The sequence below is a fragment of the Engraulis encrasicolus genome, chromosome 11, assembly GCF_034702125.1.
Source record: "Engraulis encrasicolus isolate BLACKSEA-1 chromosome 11, IST_EnEncr_1.0, whole genome shotgun sequence".
Taxonomy (NCBI): domain Eukaryota; kingdom Metazoa; phylum Chordata; class Actinopteri; order Clupeiformes; family Engraulidae; genus Engraulis; species Engraulis encrasicolus.
Genome location: NC_085867.1, coordinates 1094434 through 1114031, shown reverse-complemented (window position 1 = coordinate 1114031; position 19598 = coordinate 1094434). Strand labels below are relative to the sequence as shown.

The 19598-nt window shown below is 46.9% G+C and overlaps 1 protein-coding gene across 1 annotated transcript in view; it reads left to right on the top strand.

Annotated features, from left to right (window-relative positions):
- lpar1 (lysophosphatidic acid receptor 1) overlaps positions 1-19598 on the top strand; it is a 69780-nt gene that overhangs the window by 46556 nt on the left and 3626 nt on the right. Inside the window, exon 2 of the mRNA XM_063209788.1 lies at positions 850-1631. Coding sequence (XP_063065858.1) covers positions 881-1631 — 751 coding nt within the window. The 5' untranslated portion in view covers positions 850-880. The remainder of the gene's footprint in view (positions 1-849; positions 1632-19598) is intronic.

Genomic DNA, 19598 nt, shown 5'->3' with positions numbered 1-19598 from the left:
TGATTGGTTTAAGTGTCAATGAACACAACTAAAACAAAATTAAATGTGGTTTGTCATCATATAAGTTCCATGTCAGTTTTAGATGAAAGATATATAAAATGTGTGCAGTGTGTCTACATATTCCATACTCCATATTCCACAAAAAATTGCCGACTCAACCCTTCTGCACAACATCCATCCTGCTTCTAGTGCTACTACTTCGAAACGATCGCCTTCTTCAAAAATGGCTGACTCATCCTCTGACTAAACACTTTTCCCTCCCTGCCTCTCTTCCTTCTCTTTCCTGACCTTGCTAAGATGCAGGGTGGTCAGTGGTAGGCTACTACAACGAGACCATCGCCTTCTTCAAAATGGCCCAATCAACTTCTAGTTAATCCCTCACCCCCTCTCTTCCATCTCCACAGACTCCTGACCTTCCCAAGCGCTGGAGGACAACCAGTGCTATACTACATCGATGCTACATCGTCATTCTTGAAAAAAATGACTGCCTGAATTTCTTCACAGAATTTTTGACAAATCCGTGAAACTGACACGGATTTACGTGTGCCAAAGATCCGTGTCCATTCCACAGAATTATGCAGATCATGTTCCTCATCCTCTGACTAAACTGCTCCCTCCCTCTCTCTCTTCCTTGTCCACAGACTCCTGAGACCATCGCCTTATTCCACAACGTCTGACTAAACTGCTCCCTCCCTCTCTCTCTTCCTTGTCCACAGACTCCTGACCCTCTCTGACCTTCCCAAGATGGAGGACATGGACAACGCGCAGTGCTACTACAACGAGACCATCGCCTTATTCTACAACGTCTGACTAAACGCTCCTCTCCTCTCTCTCTTCCTTTATCCACAGACTCCTGACCCCACCCCCTGACCTTCCCAAGATGGAGATGGACATGGACGACGGGCAGTGCTACTACAACGAGACCATCGCCTTCTTCTACAACCGCAGCGGCAAGTACCTGGCGGAGGACTGGAACGCGGTGAGCACGCTGGTGATGGGCCTGGGCATCACGGTCTGCATCTTCATCATGCTGGCCAACCTGCTGGTCATGGTGGCCATCTACGTCAACCGCCGCTTCCACTTCCCCATCTACTATCTCATGGCCAACCTGGCGGCCGCCGACTTCTTCGCCGGCCTGGCCTACTTCTACCTGATGTTCAACACGGGCCCCAACACGCGGCGGCTCACCGTCAGCACCTGGCTGCTGCGCCAGGGCCTCATCGACACCAGCCTGACGGCGTCCGTGGCCAACCTGCTGGCCATCGCCATCGAGCGCCACATCACCGTGTTCCGCATGCAGCTGCACACGCGCATGAGCAACCGGCGCGTGGTGGTGGTGATCGTCATCATCTGGACCATGTCCATCGTCATGGGCGCCATCCCCAGCGTGGGGTGGAACTGCATCTGCAGCATCAGCTCCTGCTCCAACATGGCGCCGCTCTACAGCAACTCCTACCTGATCTTCTGGGCCATCTTCAACCTGGTGACCTTCGTGGTCATGGTGGTGCTGTACGCGCACATCTTCGTCTACGTGCGCCAGCGCACCATGCGCATGTCCCGGCACAGCTCGGGGCCGCGGCGCAACCGCGACACCATGATGAGCCTGCTGAAGACTGTGGTCATCGTGCTAGGTAAGTTTCGGGTTTTTTTGTTTTTGCTGTTGTTGTTGTTCTTAGTGAGATGCCCTATTATTGCAAAGGGACGGTGCAGTTGTGTTGCTGCCAATGCTTTGGTAATTCCATGCTTGAATGATAATTCTCAAAAAGCAATGTTGAATTGAATTGAATTGAATTGACAGAGAAAACTCAACTGCAGTGTGAAATCCAATTTCCTAGTTGCAGGTTTAAGTTCCCTTTCTTGTGCCATGTACATACATAACTCTTAATGGGTCACTTTCACTCGTTTTTTCCCCCAAACACTTACTTTTGTGGGTGCACGTGAAAGTGTTAGTGTATACCAATACTTTTGAGAGCTATACTGCCCTACAATCTAAGAACGCAGTAACTCTGAAAACGGCAAACTGAGAAAAAAGGCTTCAAAGTTTCCCATATGGCGCGACAACTGTGTTGTCGGTAAATTGGTGGTGACACTTCCTGGTAATGCTTGTTTAGGATAGAAATTTAATGCACACAAAAAAAACAAAAAAAACAACATTTATGTGTCTTTTTGCCACAAAAAACAGAGTTACTGCGTTCTTGGCTGGTATTACTGCCACAAAATGGAGTTACTGCAGGAGTTACTGCGTTCTTGGCTAGTATTACTGTCTACTCCCAAACCAGTCCCATTGGAACGTGCAGCAGTAACTCGCCGACTTACTGCGTTTTTGTTTAGTACGACATAACCTTTAAATACAACAAGCAGTAACTTTTTTTTGGTCATTTTTGCACTTTCAAAATGAGTTTTCTCCAAAACGGGACGGTGTTGGACCACCATTTTTTGACACAAGACAAATGAGGTAGTTTAAAACCCATTTCCGATATAAAATTTTTTTCGACCATTTTGAGTTACTGCGTTCTTGTTTTGCACGGCAGTATAGGGGAAATGCTTAAAATCCCTTCGAACTTCCTTTGAATAGGAGTGAGGGTGCGACCCCCACTACAAACAGAGTGAAAGATAAACAATGTGAAGTGTGAGTGAAGAGTGAGTGGAGAGTAATGGGATGCTAGCCTGATTATCATCGACTTTCAAATCTCTTCGAGACTTGGTCTGACCAAGAGCATAACAATTATCATTTCCCAAACAGCATTTCCCAAATGGCCTCCCTTGGTTTGGTAATGATTGTTTGCTTCCCAACGAAGTATGAGGAGTTCCCGTATTTGCGGGAACTCAGAAAGTACTTGCATTGACTCCTGACCGGACTAGTAGCAACGCTGAAGCTGTTGCGTCACTAGGAGGGCACAGCCTGGCTAATGGGATGCAGCCTACTATAAGTCTCACCGGATAAGACCCCCACCGTCCTATATGTGCTATAGCAGTGGTTCTCTTTTTGAACAAACGCCCCCTTTGACATCATTGTAAGCCTCTCAACGCCCCCTTTGACATCATTGTAAGCCTCTCAACGCCCCCTTGACCTCATCATCAGCCTGCCTTAGTATTGGAAGATAAATAGACTAATAAACCCAGCGTAGTTAGAGCATTACGCTTATTTTCATGTCAGATATGTTGCTCTTCAATCTTCTGTGTGGGAATGGGTGGGAGCAAAATCCTGTACGTGTCGGCAGCCGTGTCTGACTAGTGCTAAATCTGAAACTGCTGCTGCCAAATCGACAACTTGGCCTCAAGACCGTTGATAAACGCAGCCTACAGCCGGCCGTGTCTGTTCTGATGCCTGGCAGCTGGCCAGTTTGTTTTAGGTAGAAAGTGCATTCAGTTACAGCCGGCAGGGGAGAGGGACAAAGGGCTCCGATTTCCCGTGCCCAGGGGAAGGGGAGACGCAGACTTTGGTCCCCATTACACTTGATGTATTGAATGGGGGGGGGGTTTAGATGACTTTGTCCCGGGCCCGGCCAAAGCTGTCAGTGGCCCTGAGTGACTGAATTTAAGTACGATGATTTTACTTAAAGTGCAGTTTTGGAACATTTCACATTACGTAAACTTAATTCATTTACTATAGAAAAATAAAAAGCTCAGCCTGTCCAATAAATGACCCTGTAACATGTGCTGCACACATTTCCCCAGTCCGAAATATATTATTTATGTTTTTTTTTTCCTTTCTTCTCTCAAGCCAATAGTGTTTCTATTATTCTCTCGAGCTACAACCACAATTGGTGCAGCAGCAGCAGCAGCAGCAGCAGCAGTAGCTCCTCTCCCTTTACTCAAAACACACCACCAACACAAGTTTCAACCAGTGTTGCCAGATTGGGCGTTTCCTTCCCAATTGGGCTGCCCAGGATGACCGTCTGTTGGTAAAAGAAAGGGTAAAAAGGCCATTTGGATGGGTTTTTCCTGCAGATTTATGGTCATAGAAATACATGAAATTTAGTTCAGATTGGGCAGGATTTAGTGCTTTGACGCGTTTTTTGAGCATTATTTGGGCTGGAAATCATTTACATCTGGCAACCCTGCTTTCAACTTCCTCTCTTCCAAGAAGACCACAGCGGCACAATGGGGACTACAGCCAGGACCGGATTAACGCACAGGCTAGATATGGCTGCAGCCTAGTGGGCCCCCACCTGCCAGGGGCCCCCTGATTGGCCAAAAGTGAAATATTTTAGAATTATAACAGGATGTAGTATTGAAAAAATCACCTGTTGTATTGAATGCAGTTGGTAGACAGGTTATCCTTAATTCCTAGTTCATAATTAGGGCAGTCATGGGTGAGCGGTTAGGGCGTCAGACTTGCATCCCAGAGGTTGCCGGTTCGACTCCCGACCCGCCAGGTTGGTGGGGGGAGTAATCAACCAGTGCTCTCCACCATCCTCCTCCATGACTGAGGTACCCTGAGCATGGTACCGTCCCACCGCACTGCTCCCCATGGGGCGCCACTGAGGGCTGCCCCCTTGCACGGGTGAGGCATAAATGCAATTTTGTTGTGTGCAGTGTTCACTTGTGTGCTGTGGAGTGCTGTGTCACAATGACAAATGGGAGTTGGAGTTTCCCAATGGGCTTTCACTTTCACTTTCACTTTTCATAATTATGACACTGTCTATGTACATTTGTTGTGAAATTTCCCTTCCGCGGGGCCCCTCAGCAACCTGTAGCCTAGGGCCCCCAGGCCATCTTAATCCAGCCCTGCCTACAGTACAGCAGCCACACCTCATTACACCACACTACACACTACACCAGCCTACACTACACCACACCACACCTCACCACACCACAGGCCTACACTACACTACACCACACCACACCACACCACACTACACCACACCACACCATACCATACTACACTACACCTCACAACATCACACCACACCACACCACACCACACTACACTACACCTCACCACACCGCACCACACCACACCACACCTCACCACACCACACCACATCACACCACACCTCACCTCACCACACCACACTACACCTCACCACCCCACCTCACCACACCACACCATACCAGTCTACACTACACCAGCCTACACTACACCAGCCTACACTACACCACACTACACCTCACCACACCACACCACACCACACCACACCAGCCTACACTACACCAGCCTACACTACACCAGCCTACACTACACCACACCACACCACACCTCACCACACCTCACCACACCACACCTCACCACACCACACTACACTACACCACACCACACCTCACCACACCACACCACACCACACCACACCACACCACACCACACCACACCACACCACACCACACCACACCACAGCACACCTCACCACACCACAGGCCTTTTACTTCTGTGCGTGAGAATGGCTGTTATCAGCTGCATTGCCTCTTCCGGATTTGCTCAAGGTCAACAAGGTTGCAGGAGATCTCTCTCATTCCTCTCACATCTCAGCTGTCACTCAGAGCCTATAGCTGAAACTGAAGCACTACTGTTGTAGCCTATAAACAAACCAGAGGCATGACTTGCGATAGCATAACCACAACTACAATGAAAAAAAAGAATCTGAAATGTTCCTTTTTAACTACAGTACTACACACATATGCAAGCACTACATACTATAACCAGAGGTGGAAAGAGTACAGAAAATGTATACTCAAGTGAAAGTATCTTTACTTTGCCTAAATCCTACTCGAGTAAAAGTACCTATCTAAAAATCTACTCAAGTAAAAGTAAAGAGTACTTCACTTAAAATGTAATTTCAGTAAAAGTACTTAGTTACTTTTAATTAGCTTTCCTCTTGAGAATTCAATGCTTCCTTTTCTTGAGTATCATCCTCCGTCCATAACCTCAATCATGCTAGCAAAACCATTTATACAACTAAATGACTAAGAAACCCGGGATAAGATGTACAAGCCCACACATACACAGCACATACAGTACAGTTAGGGCAGTCATGGCCTCAGCCCAAAGGTTGCTGCTTCCACTGCCGACCCGCCAGGTTGGACGGGGGAGTAATTAACCCACATCCTCCTCCATGACTGAGATACCTCGACCCTCGGAATATTGGGTCCCCATTACATGATGACCAAGAGCGTAACAATTAACATTTCCCAAAAAGACATGGTTGACCCGCCTCCCTTGGTTCGCTACTGGTTGTTTGCTTCCTGACCAAGTGGAAGGAGCTCAGAAACGATATTTGTTTTGCTTCTGGCCTGACTAGAGGCAAAGCTGAGGGTGTTACGTCACTAGCAGCGCGTTCAGGCCGACTGAGAACCGTGCTGGAGCCCGTTCCCGAACCTAATCGCCAACCGGCTGTCCTGTTCATGCCACAGATATTTGCGTTAGCGAACCGGAAAGTTGGTTCACAATGCGAACCGCAAAATACTATGTTTTTCTCTGCGAACGGTGACGACAGCGTGGCCGTCAGCAGGTTCATCCGGGTAACACAATCACGCGCGGAAAAAGTCCAGAGCCCAGTATGAACACAAGCGGTTCGCAGGCAAGCGCTTCGCAGGCAAGCGCTTCGCAGGCAAGCGCTTCGCAGGCAAGCGCTTCGCAGGCAAGCGCTTCGCAGGCAAGCGCTTCGCAGGCAAGCGGTTCAGTGCCGAACGTAACTGGTGCGGGCCTGGCTACTGTGTAGTGGAGACAGGTCAGTAGGAGGCTGTGGAGCTGCTGGTTTTACTGTGTAGTGGAGACAGGTCAGTAGGAGGCTGTGGAGCTGCTGGTTTTACTGTGTAGTGGAGACAGGTCAGTAGGAGGCTGTGGAGCTGCTGGTTTTACTGTGTAGTGGAGACAGGTCAGTAGGAGGCTGTGGCGCTGCTGGGTACAGAGAAGCCAACAAGGGGGGCAAAGGGGTCAGCGATCCCAGGCCCAGGGAGTTGAGGGGCCCATAATTGGGTCCTAGTAATTACATTGAATGTATTGGGTAGGGGGCCCCTGTCAGATGACTTTGTCCTGGGCCCAGCAAAAGCTGTCAGCGGCCCTGAATGCTGGTTACTGTGGGTTCTGTGGTTCTGATCCAGTCTGGATGACGGGTCAAGGTGGAAGCCCATTTTTTTGTTTCATTTCTAACAAAGTCGCAGGTGCTGCACAGGAACTGAACTGAACTGAACTGAACAGTGGAAGTTCCACAGCCTTGGAGTTACTTGGACAAAAAAAATGTGTATGTAAATGTAGGAATTCTGTTTTTACTCACTCACACACTCTCTCTCTCTCACATACACACACGCTCACACACACGCACACACACACGCACACACACACACACACACACACACACACACACACACACACACACACACACACACACACACACACACACACACACACACACACACTTCAACAACAAGTCAGCCGTGTTTACTCAGGGCCTCCTCATCCCCCCCCCTCTCCCCCTACACATCCCCCCCCCCCCCCCCCCCCCCCCCCCCCCCCCTGGCCTCCCCCTCGCCCTGAAACAAAGCGGCTCTTCTCTTCCTTTGCTACTCTCCGTCTCTCTCTCTCTCTCTCTCTCTCTCTCTCCCATTTCTCTTCCTTCGCTACCCTCTCTCTCTCTCCCATTTCTCTCTCCCATCTCTCTCTCTCTCTCTCTTCTCTTCCTTCACTACTCTCCGTCTCTCTCTCTCTCCCATCTCTCTCTCTCCCCTCTCTCTCCTCTCTCTCTCTCTCTCCCATCTCTCTCTCTCTCTCTCTCCCATCTCTCTCTCTCCCCTCTCTCTCCTCTCTCTCTTCTCTTCCTTCGCTACTCAATGCCTCTCTCTCTCTCTCTCTCGCTCTCTTCTCTCTCTTCTCTTCCTTCGCTACTCAATGCCTCTCTCTCTCTCTATCTCTCTCTCTTTCTCTCTCTCTCTCCTCTTCCTTCGCTACTCTCTCTCTCTCTCTTCTCTTCCTTCGCTTCTCTATGCCTCCACCACAGCCAGTGAGGGCCGCTGAGCTGAGAGCTGGGAGCTGGTTGGTGACCAGACCAGTGCACACTGAGCAGTACCAGCCCAGCAAGCAAGTCCCATGTATTAGTCTTGTACGCATGCACATACGCACGCACGCACACACACATGCAGGCATGCACGCACAAACATACCCTCTTTTCTCCCCTTCCCCAGTCCCCAACACTCTCTCTGTCCAGCCCCAGAGAGAGAGAGAGGGAGAGAGAGAGAGAGAGAGAGAAAGCCCAGGGCCCCAAATAAAGGAGCCCAGTCATCAGAGCGGGGCCCTCATTCTCCTCCACAAACCACCCACCCACCACCCACCACCACCACCCCACCACCACCACCACCACCAGCACCCCTCTTTGTGGCACAGGAAACAGTGGTGTTGTTGTTTAGACAATCGGAGCCCGATGTTCTGCAGGGACGGAGGTTCTGTTGTGCTGAGGGAGGATGAGGATGAGGATAAGGGGGAAAGGGAGTTTTCTCGGGAGATAAAGAGTTTTGTCGCCAGATATTTAGGCTGCGTGGGTCCTCTATCCGGCCTGTCTATCCTTTTGGGCTGTCCAAATTGATGTCACATGACAGGAAAACCACAGTTCCAAAAACAAAAAATACAGCCGCCCCGCTCCGCTCTGCTCCAGAGACACAGGTTTCTTTAAGTGAGTAAGTTAAGTATTATGGTCTCGGCCATACCATAGCACTAATGTATCTTTCACTCCTATTGGTAACTACACTGTTGCTTGGTTTCATGTCAGCCAATCGGATTATCTGTTTCAAAAGTAAACACGGAACTGTCTCTTGAGGTCGTCAAAACATGTCTTCATTGAAATAGTGGGGTCGTCAAAACTTGTCATTATGGGGTTGGGGGGGGGGGGGGGTGTCAAATGGCGTCTTTATGGGGAACAGAGTTAAGTAAGTAAGTTAAGTATTATGGTCTCCCATGGCACTAATGGTAGGGCACTGATCTGCTATGCGGCTGACCCGGGTTTCGATTCCCAACTCACATCCTGTCTCTCCTCCACTGTCCTGTCTGTAAATAATCAATAAAGGCTTGAAAAGCCCAAAAAGGTACTTGGGGAAAAAAGTATCCATAGCCTCCAAAGCCGATCCATATCGTCTCCATAGCCTTCTAAATAAAAAAAAGACATGAGAGCCTGGAGTCCACATTTAATAAAATCTTATTACTCCCACTCCCATTAGATCTCAAGCAGGGCAGTGCCATCAGAAGTAAGTATTAAATGGACACTGTGCAGGAAATGGTAAAAAAGGTACTGCAACTATGCTGCTTATTGAAACTGTGCTGCCTATTGCCAAATTTGATCTTTACATGAAAGTTTACCAAGTATTAAACAAATATTTTCTAGTATGGTCCAAGTACAGTCATTTTTGCAGCTAAAAATTCAAAATGGCAGACCATGGAGAAGATGCCCCTTTTCATGTATGAAAAGTGCATTTTTTTCCAGTCATAATGAAAACTTAGAATGTGATGCTGGTGGTAAGTATTCATGAAAAAGGTAATATTAGTGAATGGGCAGCATGAATTCTGGAAATAAACAACTAAAAATCTCACACAGTGTCCCTTTAAACGTATGCACAATTATGTATCGTATGGGTCATCAATTACTCTTCTCCGTGAACACTACCAGTGAAATAGTTATGATCCAAATGGAGTGATTGAGTTGGATTAAAGGCGTTTTAGATCCTTTTTTTTAAAGACAGTGAGAATGTTTGTTCTGCACACAGCCCTTGTGCTCAAAAAAGTATAAAATGTAATTAAAACACACAATGTTTCGATCCCCCTGGCCTTCATCAGGCCTCTCTATGGGCAGATTACATTAGATTACATTATACTGAGCTGACACTTTTATCCAAAGCAGCTCACAGTTATTTACAGGGTATTGGTTTCAGTCCCTGGAGCAGTGTGGGGTTAGGTGCCTTATTCAAGGGCACCTCAGCCATGGAGTAAGATAGGGAGTAGAAGGGATGGGATTTGAACCTTCAACCCTCTGACCTCAGTAAAGCCTATATCTCCTTAACCACTAGGCCGGGGCTACCCCACAGTTATTGATGGGGGTTCCTGAGAGACGTGGTTAGACTTTCTTGGAACTTGGAACTTAGAACTCTGATCCCAAGACCAATCCCTCCTTAGTCTTTAGCCCACAACTGGCTCAGCAAATAATCTTAAGGTAATATTTATTTTAACATACACTCCATCAGACACGGGATCTCTGTGAAGTAGAAATAATCAAAAAGTGAATGTAGGCTATATTTAAGGTATGGGGTCTGGCTGCTAGAAGTCATTCCCTTTGAGTGTAGCCGCCAGCCAATTGAAGGTACGATTTGTCAGAAGTGCTGTTGGTCTCTTTGAGGACACGTCCAAAGCCAGAATCTGTAGGCCTACTTCCTCGTAACCGAAGAAGAAGCTGAATAGCTGCATCCAGATCCAGATCCGGATATGGATCCCAGACCCTAACCCAACCCAGACCCATACCCATCCGGATATGGATCCCAGACCCTAACCCAACCCAGACCCAGACCCACACCCCGAACCGCATCATCCTCCCACCAGGCCCTTTCTTCTGGGTTCTTCTCTCACTGCATAGTGTAGCTGAACTTCAGATCCAGATACGGATGGACCCTGGACCCTAACCTAACCCTGACCCTGACCCAGACCCACACCCCGACCCTGGACCCTAACCCAACCCATACCCAGACCCAGACCCAGACCCATCTGGATATGGACCCTAACCTAACCCTGACCTAGACCCACACCCCGAACCGCATCTCCCCCCCCCCCCCCCACACACACACACACCCACCCACCAGGCCCTCTGTTCTGGGCTCTTTCTCCCCTCTCTGAGAGAGTAAATCTTGTGGTTTTCTCTTCAGCAAAGAACTCATCCCCCTGGGGTTGTGTGCTGGAGTTTACTAGCGGTGGATCAGAGAGATCTGCCCCATCTGTGTGTGTGTGTGTGTGTGTGTGTGTGTGTGTGTGTGTGTGTGTGTGTGTGTGTGTGTGTGTGTGTGTGTGTGTGTGTGCGTGCGTGCGATCAGAGAGATCTGCCCCATCTGCTGCACATCTGACTCTCTATACTTTATATACCGCTGGAGACTCTGCAGTGGAGGGGGGCGTCTTGGCTCGGAAACCCGGAGTGTAGGCTAGGCTGCCTGAAACCCGTAGTGTAGGCTAGGCTGCCTGAAACCCGTAGTGTAGGCTAGGCTGCCTGTTACCCGTAGTGTAGGCTAGGCTGCCTGGTATCTATCTGCATTTATTTCCTTTCTTCAAAACCACCCTTGCAGTGCTCCACTGACTTTGACTGGACTGTGGCATTTAATATTAAGCTTTTAATTTAATCTCTTGAATAGAGTGTTGTCAACAGCAATGAATGATTTTGCTTGTTTGTTTTCATCGCTGTCTGAAAAATATTGTAACCCCTTTGGTGCTGTATGTTAGAAGTATTCAGTGGTCGAGTTGTAAAATCAAACCAGGGGACATGGTCAGAGATTGATTCTGATTATTGGGGGGGTTCGGGGGTTTCTCCACAGAGAAAATTTGAGCCCTGGAAGTTTCCATTTTATAGCTGTTGTGCTGTAGCCTCGCGAGCCATCCTACGTACGTCCGCCAAAGGATTGACTCCACTACTGTAGTCTGGCCGTGCTTCTCTGTGGAGTGCCAGGAGCAGTAGAATTTTGTTCGCAACGCCCCCCCAGAAAACAGCAAATAAGTGAATACGCCCCCTACGTGGGGGCGAAACGGGGAGGATGCTCGTGACAATGACGTACACATCTGCGCCAGAGCCATTGGTCTGCGCTATGTTGTTGTTGAGTAACTGCCAGCGATTGGGTGAGAGGTGTCCAATAATTCCATAACTGAGTTCAAACTTCCTGCTTCCTACAATCGCTTCAGAGCAGACAAATGCCAGACCATTAATACGAAATGAAATGGTAGTATTATGGGATGGTCAGGACCAGGATAGTTGTGCTGATGCTTTGTGCTAAAATGTGGTAACCTGTGTGAGGCCATTGCTATTGGCCGTTTTTTTACTCAGGCTTGTAAGCGCTCGTCTTTGTCAGCCCCAGAGGAAGTTTTGCCCTCAGCAGCGCAGCGCAGCACAGACATGGATGAATGGCATTTCCATACTGTGTTTACAGCTGTGACATCACTTCCTGTCGCGGGCCTGTGCGGCCGTGTCGCCTTGTTTGTTTTCCATTCACTATCTGGGTGCAGACGCGCCAGTGAGGGAGGGAAGTGTGTGTGTGTGTGTGTGTGTGTGTGTGTGTGTGTGTGTGTGTGTGTGTCAGTGTGTGTGTGTGTGTGTGTGTTGTGTTTGTGTGTGTGTGTGTGTGTGTGTGTGTGTGTGTGTGTGTGTGTGTGTGTGTGTGTGTGTGTGTGTGTGTGTGTGTGTGTGTGTGTGTGTGTGTGTGTGTGAGTTGTGAGAGAGAGTGGGACGGTGGGAGAGAAGGGAAGAGAGATGAGATATCTGGCCTTGCCTCACATCTGTCCGGCAGATGATGACGCACACAAGAGCTGCCTGCTCTCAGGATGCTGTGCTGTAAAATGAGTTATTCCTGATTTCTCCCAGGATGTGCTGCTATCACTAATGGCAAATAGCAGCGCTTTGGATCCATCTGCCCTTTAGGCAACAAGAAGCAGCACTCAGCAACCATGTTAATTAAAGCAGCACTCTGCGCCATGTTTTTTTTAAAGACGTTCTTACTTTATTTAATAGGACAGTGTGAGAGGTGGATTGTGAAGCGAATTGGGAGAGAGACGGGGAGGGGTTGGCAAAGGACCCGGGCCGGGAATCGAACCCGGGTCAGCCGCATGGCAGGCGAGTGCCCTACCGGTTGGCCACAGCAGGGCCACTCAGCACCATGTTAAACCAGCACTCAGCGCCATGTTTTTTTTCTTCATATTAGCTATTTATTGTCTTTTCCCCTAAAAGCGAGACTGTCAGACAGGGTTACTTGACCTGATGCAACAGGCGTGCCTGCTCTCTGCTAATGGTACTATTAGGCTTTTAGGTCAAATTACTGTCTCTGATTTCATTGAATTTTAAATGACAATGATTTTGACATTGGAGAGAAGAGACCAAGACACCATTTGTAGTCTACATTCGATTACATTACATCACAAGTCTTTTTAGTATAATTTTGATTCACATTTTTAGTTTTCCGAAATTAGATATGAAACTTGTATTTCCCTGACTGGGAAATTCTGTGCAAGACACTGAACCATCATACTCTGCACATGCTCTGCCGCTGCCTTGCATGGCATCCTTAAGAAATGAAGAAAAAACGCACACCGATGAACTCCCATTTAAGCCATTTTTAAAAATGGCTTAAATGGGAGTTTATCGGTGTGTGTTTTTTCTTCATTTCTTATGGATTTACTTTTTTGAACCTGCACCCGAAACCAGAAACTGGATGTGCATGTTTTTTGATTGCATGGCATCCTTGACATTCAATGTAAGTTGCTTATAAGAAAGAATGCCATACATACGTACATAGCCTACATAAATGCTGTCCATTTACCATTCATTGCCCTGTTATTTCCTCATTCAGCCCAATCACATAACTTCGAGAGGCCCTTTCAGCCATGTGTGTGTGAGACAGAGCCTCTGTCCGTAGTACGTACAGTGTGTGACATGACACATTAGTGAGGGTTGATGAAGAAAGCTTCCTTTTCCCTATCTCCCCTATCTGGGCATCTGCATCCCAAAACAGTTGAAATTCGATCAAATTAGTGCCGACAGTTTCCATTACTGAGAGGCATGGTCGGCTTACAATTACCCCTTTCTCCCATCCTCTCGCCCCATTCTCTTGCCCCCTCGCCGGCTGACAGTAGGTCATGGGGCAGCAAATGGACGTGTGTGTGTGTGTGTGTGTGTGTGTGTGTGTGTGTGTGTGTGTGTGTGTGTGTGTGTGTGTGTGTGTGTGTGTGTGTGTGTGTGTGTGTGCGTGCGTGCGTGCGTGCGTACGTGTGTGCGTGCGGCGGGCGTGTGTGTGCCAATGGGTGCTTGCCTGTCTGCTTGTTTGTGTGTGTGTGTGAGTGTGTGTGTGTGTGTGTGTGTGTGTGTGTGTGTGTGTGTGTGTATGTGTGTGTGTGTGTGTGCGTACATGAGTATGTGGTTTTGTGGGGGTGTGTGTGGTGATGTTGATGGTCGGGGGCAGGGTGGGTGATGGTGTTGGTGGTGTTGGTGTGGTGCCGACCGACTGTGCGAATGATGTCACACATCAAGCCTGTGTCTGCCTAATGTCCGCAGGCAGAATTGGCAGCCAGCGAGAATCACTGAAAATCGCTGCGAAAACAAGGACTGCATGGAGAATGCAGAACAAATGCTCTCTTGGTTCCCGAGCCAAGCCGCTGAGCCTTCCACTGGCTATGGAACCATTGGAGGCATGCCTTGAGCCCTTTCACAGGTGCAGGACTCTTACAAGTTTACAAGTTTATTTATTTAAAAATGGACGGCATATATTACCAGCATTTAAACAAAAATGCTAAATACACAAGATTGTAGACATGAGGCTAATTTCCATCTTTTGTCCCTTGACAGATTTCTTAAAAAAACACAAGGTTAAAACAAAACTAAAAATGCACAGGTATAGTACACACTTGTAAAATTATAGAGTCAAAGGTATTTCACACATTTAAAAATATCTAATACAAAATACAACTACAAGATACAATACCCAACTAAGTTAAAGAACAGCTGCCAGTACTAGTAGCCTATGTGAAATTGGGTCCATCTCCCCCACCCCTCACTCCACATAGTTGGCCTATCTACATAGCTTTATATTTTAAAGAATTAGAAACCCCTCTCCAATAAAACCATTTGCACCATTGTGGGAACTTGTCCCATTGTAGGGAAAAAGAAGATAATTGTTTGCACGATTGCAAGGAGTTATTGTTTATTGTGTTGACTGCACTGTTTGTAAAGGTTCACGGAGAATGTGGTTAAATGGCTATAAGTCATTGGGGTTAAATGGGTCAGGGTAAGATTTTCCCAAGGCAGCTGTTTGTGATTGAATGAATGCCAAGGCTTCGCATCCAATGCCATTTTCCCCTGCATCATGAACCCTGGTGACTTTCGCTAGAGTCGTTCCACAATGATCCAGCCTCTCCGTCGTCTCATACATAATCAGCACTGCCAAAGAGCAGTGTCACAAGATCGCAACTAAGCAAGGAGGCCTTTCCTGCTTCATCACAATGCACCCTGATGGCAATACAGTACACAACACACGATGTTTAGTTTAGTTTAGTTTAGTTTAGTTTAGTTTAGTTTAGTTTAGTTTAGTTTAGTTTAGTTTAGTTTAGTTTAGTTTGAGTGTGTGTGTGTGTGTGTGTGTGTGTGTGTGTGTGTGTGTGTGTGTGTGTGTGTGTGTGTGTGTGTGTGTGTGTGTGTGTGTGTGTGTGTGTGTGTGTGTGTGTGTGTGTGTGTACTCTTTATTAATTAAAAAAACAAAACAAAAAACAAAAAAACTAACCCCTCTTTGCAACTGCACTTGTTGTTCTGTATATTTCCTGTGCACTTTGTATTTGCTTGTGATGTTGGATTGATTATGTCCTCTTTTGAAAAGTCGCTTTGGTTATAAAGCGTCTGCCAAATGCAATGTAATGTAATGTAATGTAACGTAACACGCTGAGGCCCTTTGCGGACGCCCTGAAGCGAACGCAGATGTGCTATGCTAGTATGCTCGTAGCTCCCTGTTTTCAGCCGACCACAGCAAATGCTACAACACTCCAGCTCAGCCGTGGAGGAGAGTGTGTGTGGAAACCACACTGAGGCCAGTTAACATCTTGGACAGGCCGGCTTGGACACTTTCCCTCCACTCTGGTCTGGCAAAATGTCCCAGATGATGAAATGTCCAGTCAGTGCAAAGAGAGAGAGAGAGAGAACAAAATGAGATCGCAGTCGCAGACAGCATGCACTTACAGACTTTTGTCACTGTTTTTGTTGTTTTAGAGGGCACAGTGTCTGCCCAAAAAGTAGCAGGCATTTAGAGGATGTAATACCTGAGGTGGTGTGCCTTCCATTTAGCTGGAATGGCAAAATAGAACAGAGCAAGCAACAACAACAACATGACATTGTTTGACAATGATTAGTCTGGTGGAGCAGGGGAGGTGGTGGGAGCAAAACAAGCAGCAAAAAGCAATGACAGGAAAACAAATTCAGTAGTTTAAATAAAGCGCGCCATATGTCAGCATCCAATTGCGCGCTGCAGCTGATTAACCAAAGCGCAGCTGATTAGTGGAGAGTTGTATGGGTTGGGTCTGCGTCAGCCAATAGTCAAAAGGGCGCGTTGACTACGTGGTCTGCCAGAACTAACGCAGATTGCTCAATATGATCAACCAATGATGGATTCTTTTTAACACACATATTATATTACAGTAAGGCGTGTATTTTGGGCTAACATGTAGCCTCTTACTGCAGATGGGGTCGCCGGCAGGCCTATTCACTACTTGCTGAAAGTTTCTAACTGCATCATAACAGTATTGCTATGACATTACAGAGAGCAGAGACATCAAGACATAGCCATTACAACTCTGGTGACAGTAGGGTGATAACATAGCCTCTGCGCTAACCCATTATGTCCATGTTACAAACTGTCACACTGTTTATCATCTGACTCATAACTGTCTAGTTATTGACTAGGAAGACTCAACCCTAACTATCGCACTTTCCCCTGTCCCTTACTGATTCGTGACAGGAACTTCTCAACTATAAACGTTAAAACTGTTTTAGCACTGTAGGATAGCAGATTCATTAAAATGTTGTGTATTGTTACTGCAGAAACTTCATCCTAGGTTACCTCATCTCATAAACCAGTGTCACTTGATACAAGTGACACGTGAGGTTGCAGATAGAATGTGAGAGTATCAGAGACCAGAGAGAACATTCCGTTAACCCTCTAAGGTCTAAGGTCTTTCAGAGGCTTTTAGGCTGCTTGCACCACCCTGACATTTTCAAGTATTTTCATTTCATATATATATATTTGGAACCCGGAAGGCCTGAGGTTTCTAATGGTGTGACTTATATGTTTCAATGACAAAAACTCACAGAGTTACAAATTTGTTTTTGGAGACAAATTGCCCTCTGAAGGGCACTCGGACTCGCACTCAGAAAAGAGGTGATAGCAGTTCAAAACACTCTCCATCTACAACAATGTGTTGATCTAAATTAGTCTGGCAAAGAAACTCATTTGTTAGTAAAAAATCTTTAAACATTTTTTATTTTTTTTAATAGGGCACAGATGACTTTTATTGGGGCACGTGCCCCCGTTAAAAAGGCCCGATGACGTGCATGCGAGAGGGGAGTGGAGAGAACTTATTATTTGTCAGCCCATTAAATGAGGGCCTTGTGTGTTGGTGGGTATTATCCACGTGCGAAGAGTGTTTTCATGCTAACTGTAGGCAGCCTTTTGAGGCAACAGCAGCGCAACCACAGGGACTGATTGTGCAAGGTGAGGCGAGAGGAAGTCATAAATTGAAATCCTGTTTGGAGTCAGAGGAACACTCTGAATGGCTGCCAGTTTAAATACTGTGGAACCGAAGTCAGGCAAGGGTGGAGGGTAGAGAGAGAGAGAGAGAGAGAGAGAGAGAGAGAGAGAGAGAGAGAGAGAAGGGTGGAGATGCAAAGGAGTGTTAGAGGGATACCTCGTCTGTTGTTTACTTCCAAGCTGTGTTGAGGGGGCTTTCGAGAAAACCTCTCAGTGCCTCTCTAATGAAACAAGATCTCCTTTTTTCTCAATATTGGCTGCAGTTGCTTTGAAAGCATTGAGGTACTTCCCGTTTTGTACACAGTCAAGTATCGAAAAAAACAACTGAATGTTAACCGGAATTATATTGCCACTTCCCACAGTTGTTGTGGTCACTTGTTTGTTCTGATGTGGTCTTTGGTGAGAGTGCGAATTATACTTAGTGATATCTCGTCTCACGGTACACTTGCCAGTAGAAAATGTTTCAAATTAGCCGTTTAGTCCCAAGGCCCAAGTGGAAAATACATGTTGGGGTCTGAGGTTTCTCCTCGTCTGGTCCGTGTGGAATATTGGCTGTTACCATAAATGTGCACTATCACTTTTGTGGAGAGAAGCCATTCGAGTGAGGCGTCTGTCAGGGACATGGGAAAGAGTGCTGTCCATTACTAGAGATCTCACACTGGGCGACCCCAAGAGAGCGCGGACGGACGGAGTGGGTTTGTGGTTAAACCCGGTTATCCAAGAAGCCTTGTGTTAGTGAGCATTAGGAAAGGCCTAATATGCCGCTCTGGTGTCACGTTAAGTATACTTGGGACCAGGCCCGCCGACAAGGGGTATGTTGTCCAGGGCGTCAGGGGGCCCAGAAGTGGGTCCCCATTACCGTGTATGTATTGGATAGAGGGCCCTTTCGAATGATTTTGTCCTGGGCCCAGCAAAAGCTGTCAGCGGCCCTGCTTGGGACAGTGGACTCCAATGTGATTTGCGATGTTGCTGTGGAAGTGTGTTGCATTTTACGATGTTAAAATGGTGCACATGCAACATAGTAATCCATTATGAGCTCAGAAAGTGCTTTCATTTACAGTAAGGGGGCAATTGCGTCATGCGATGAAATAGCATTGTAGTTCATGGTCCATCTCTGACACATGATAATCTTATTGATTTGAGTGTAATTTTCTAAATAAAGCCATCCAAATGGCCCTAATCTGAGATAATGTAATCATAATTCTGCAACAACAATCCTATTTACAATTTTCTGCTCAGTGTTGATGAGATTAAACAACTAAAAAAGATAGATAAAATGAAACAAGATGATACATTTTATCTGAAGTCAGTTCAGATTTCATTCTTTCGTTCACCATTTTTCCCAAGGCAGTGATATCTGTACATCTGCTTTTGCGCCTCTGTGGGGACTCTGTGTGGAGGGCCGTCACTAGACATTTTCAAATACTGGGGTCAAATACTGTGTGCTGCACTGCATACTGTTCATTTAGAATGCTTCAAATACTTCAGTCAAACTCGTCAGTTTGTTTCCATTAATCACTGCCTTGAGGATAAATGGGACTGGCTTATACAGACTGAATTTATCATTGTTGATCATAAAAGCGATTTTCATCATAGATACATTTTACATTCTTGAACAAAATACAGAGGACGTGACCTCTGTGTCCTCAATGGTAGTTACGGCCATGCTCAGAAGAGTTCTGTGTCTGTCTGCCTCTTGGTCTTGTCAAAGTAAAGTCCTTTATCATCATGTCCTTGTTGTGGCTTCGAGACTGCACCACATTGTGAGGGAACACAAGATGCTCCGTGATGTTTGGTTTTATCGTTGTTTGTTTCTTGCTCCGTAGAAATATTGCTGGACGCCGTGTCTCGTAAACAGCTGCGTTATCGTGGCCTCCTGCCCCAAATCATCTGTTCCTGCTGTTCCCATGAAGCGCTCTCTTACAGGGTGTGCATTCCAATATGCAGCCTTGCGTCCTCCACTTGGGCTTGTGGCCTCATGTTTTGCTGACGCTCTGCCTCCATGGACAAAACAATTAGGTTTCCCCACTGTCAGCCTCGCCAAAAACAATTTTTGGGGAACTATTCTTCATTTACCATGCTGTTTGACAAAGAGAAAATGACTTTACAATTTAGCTTTTGCGAGATCTTGAAATATAATGCTGTTGTCATTG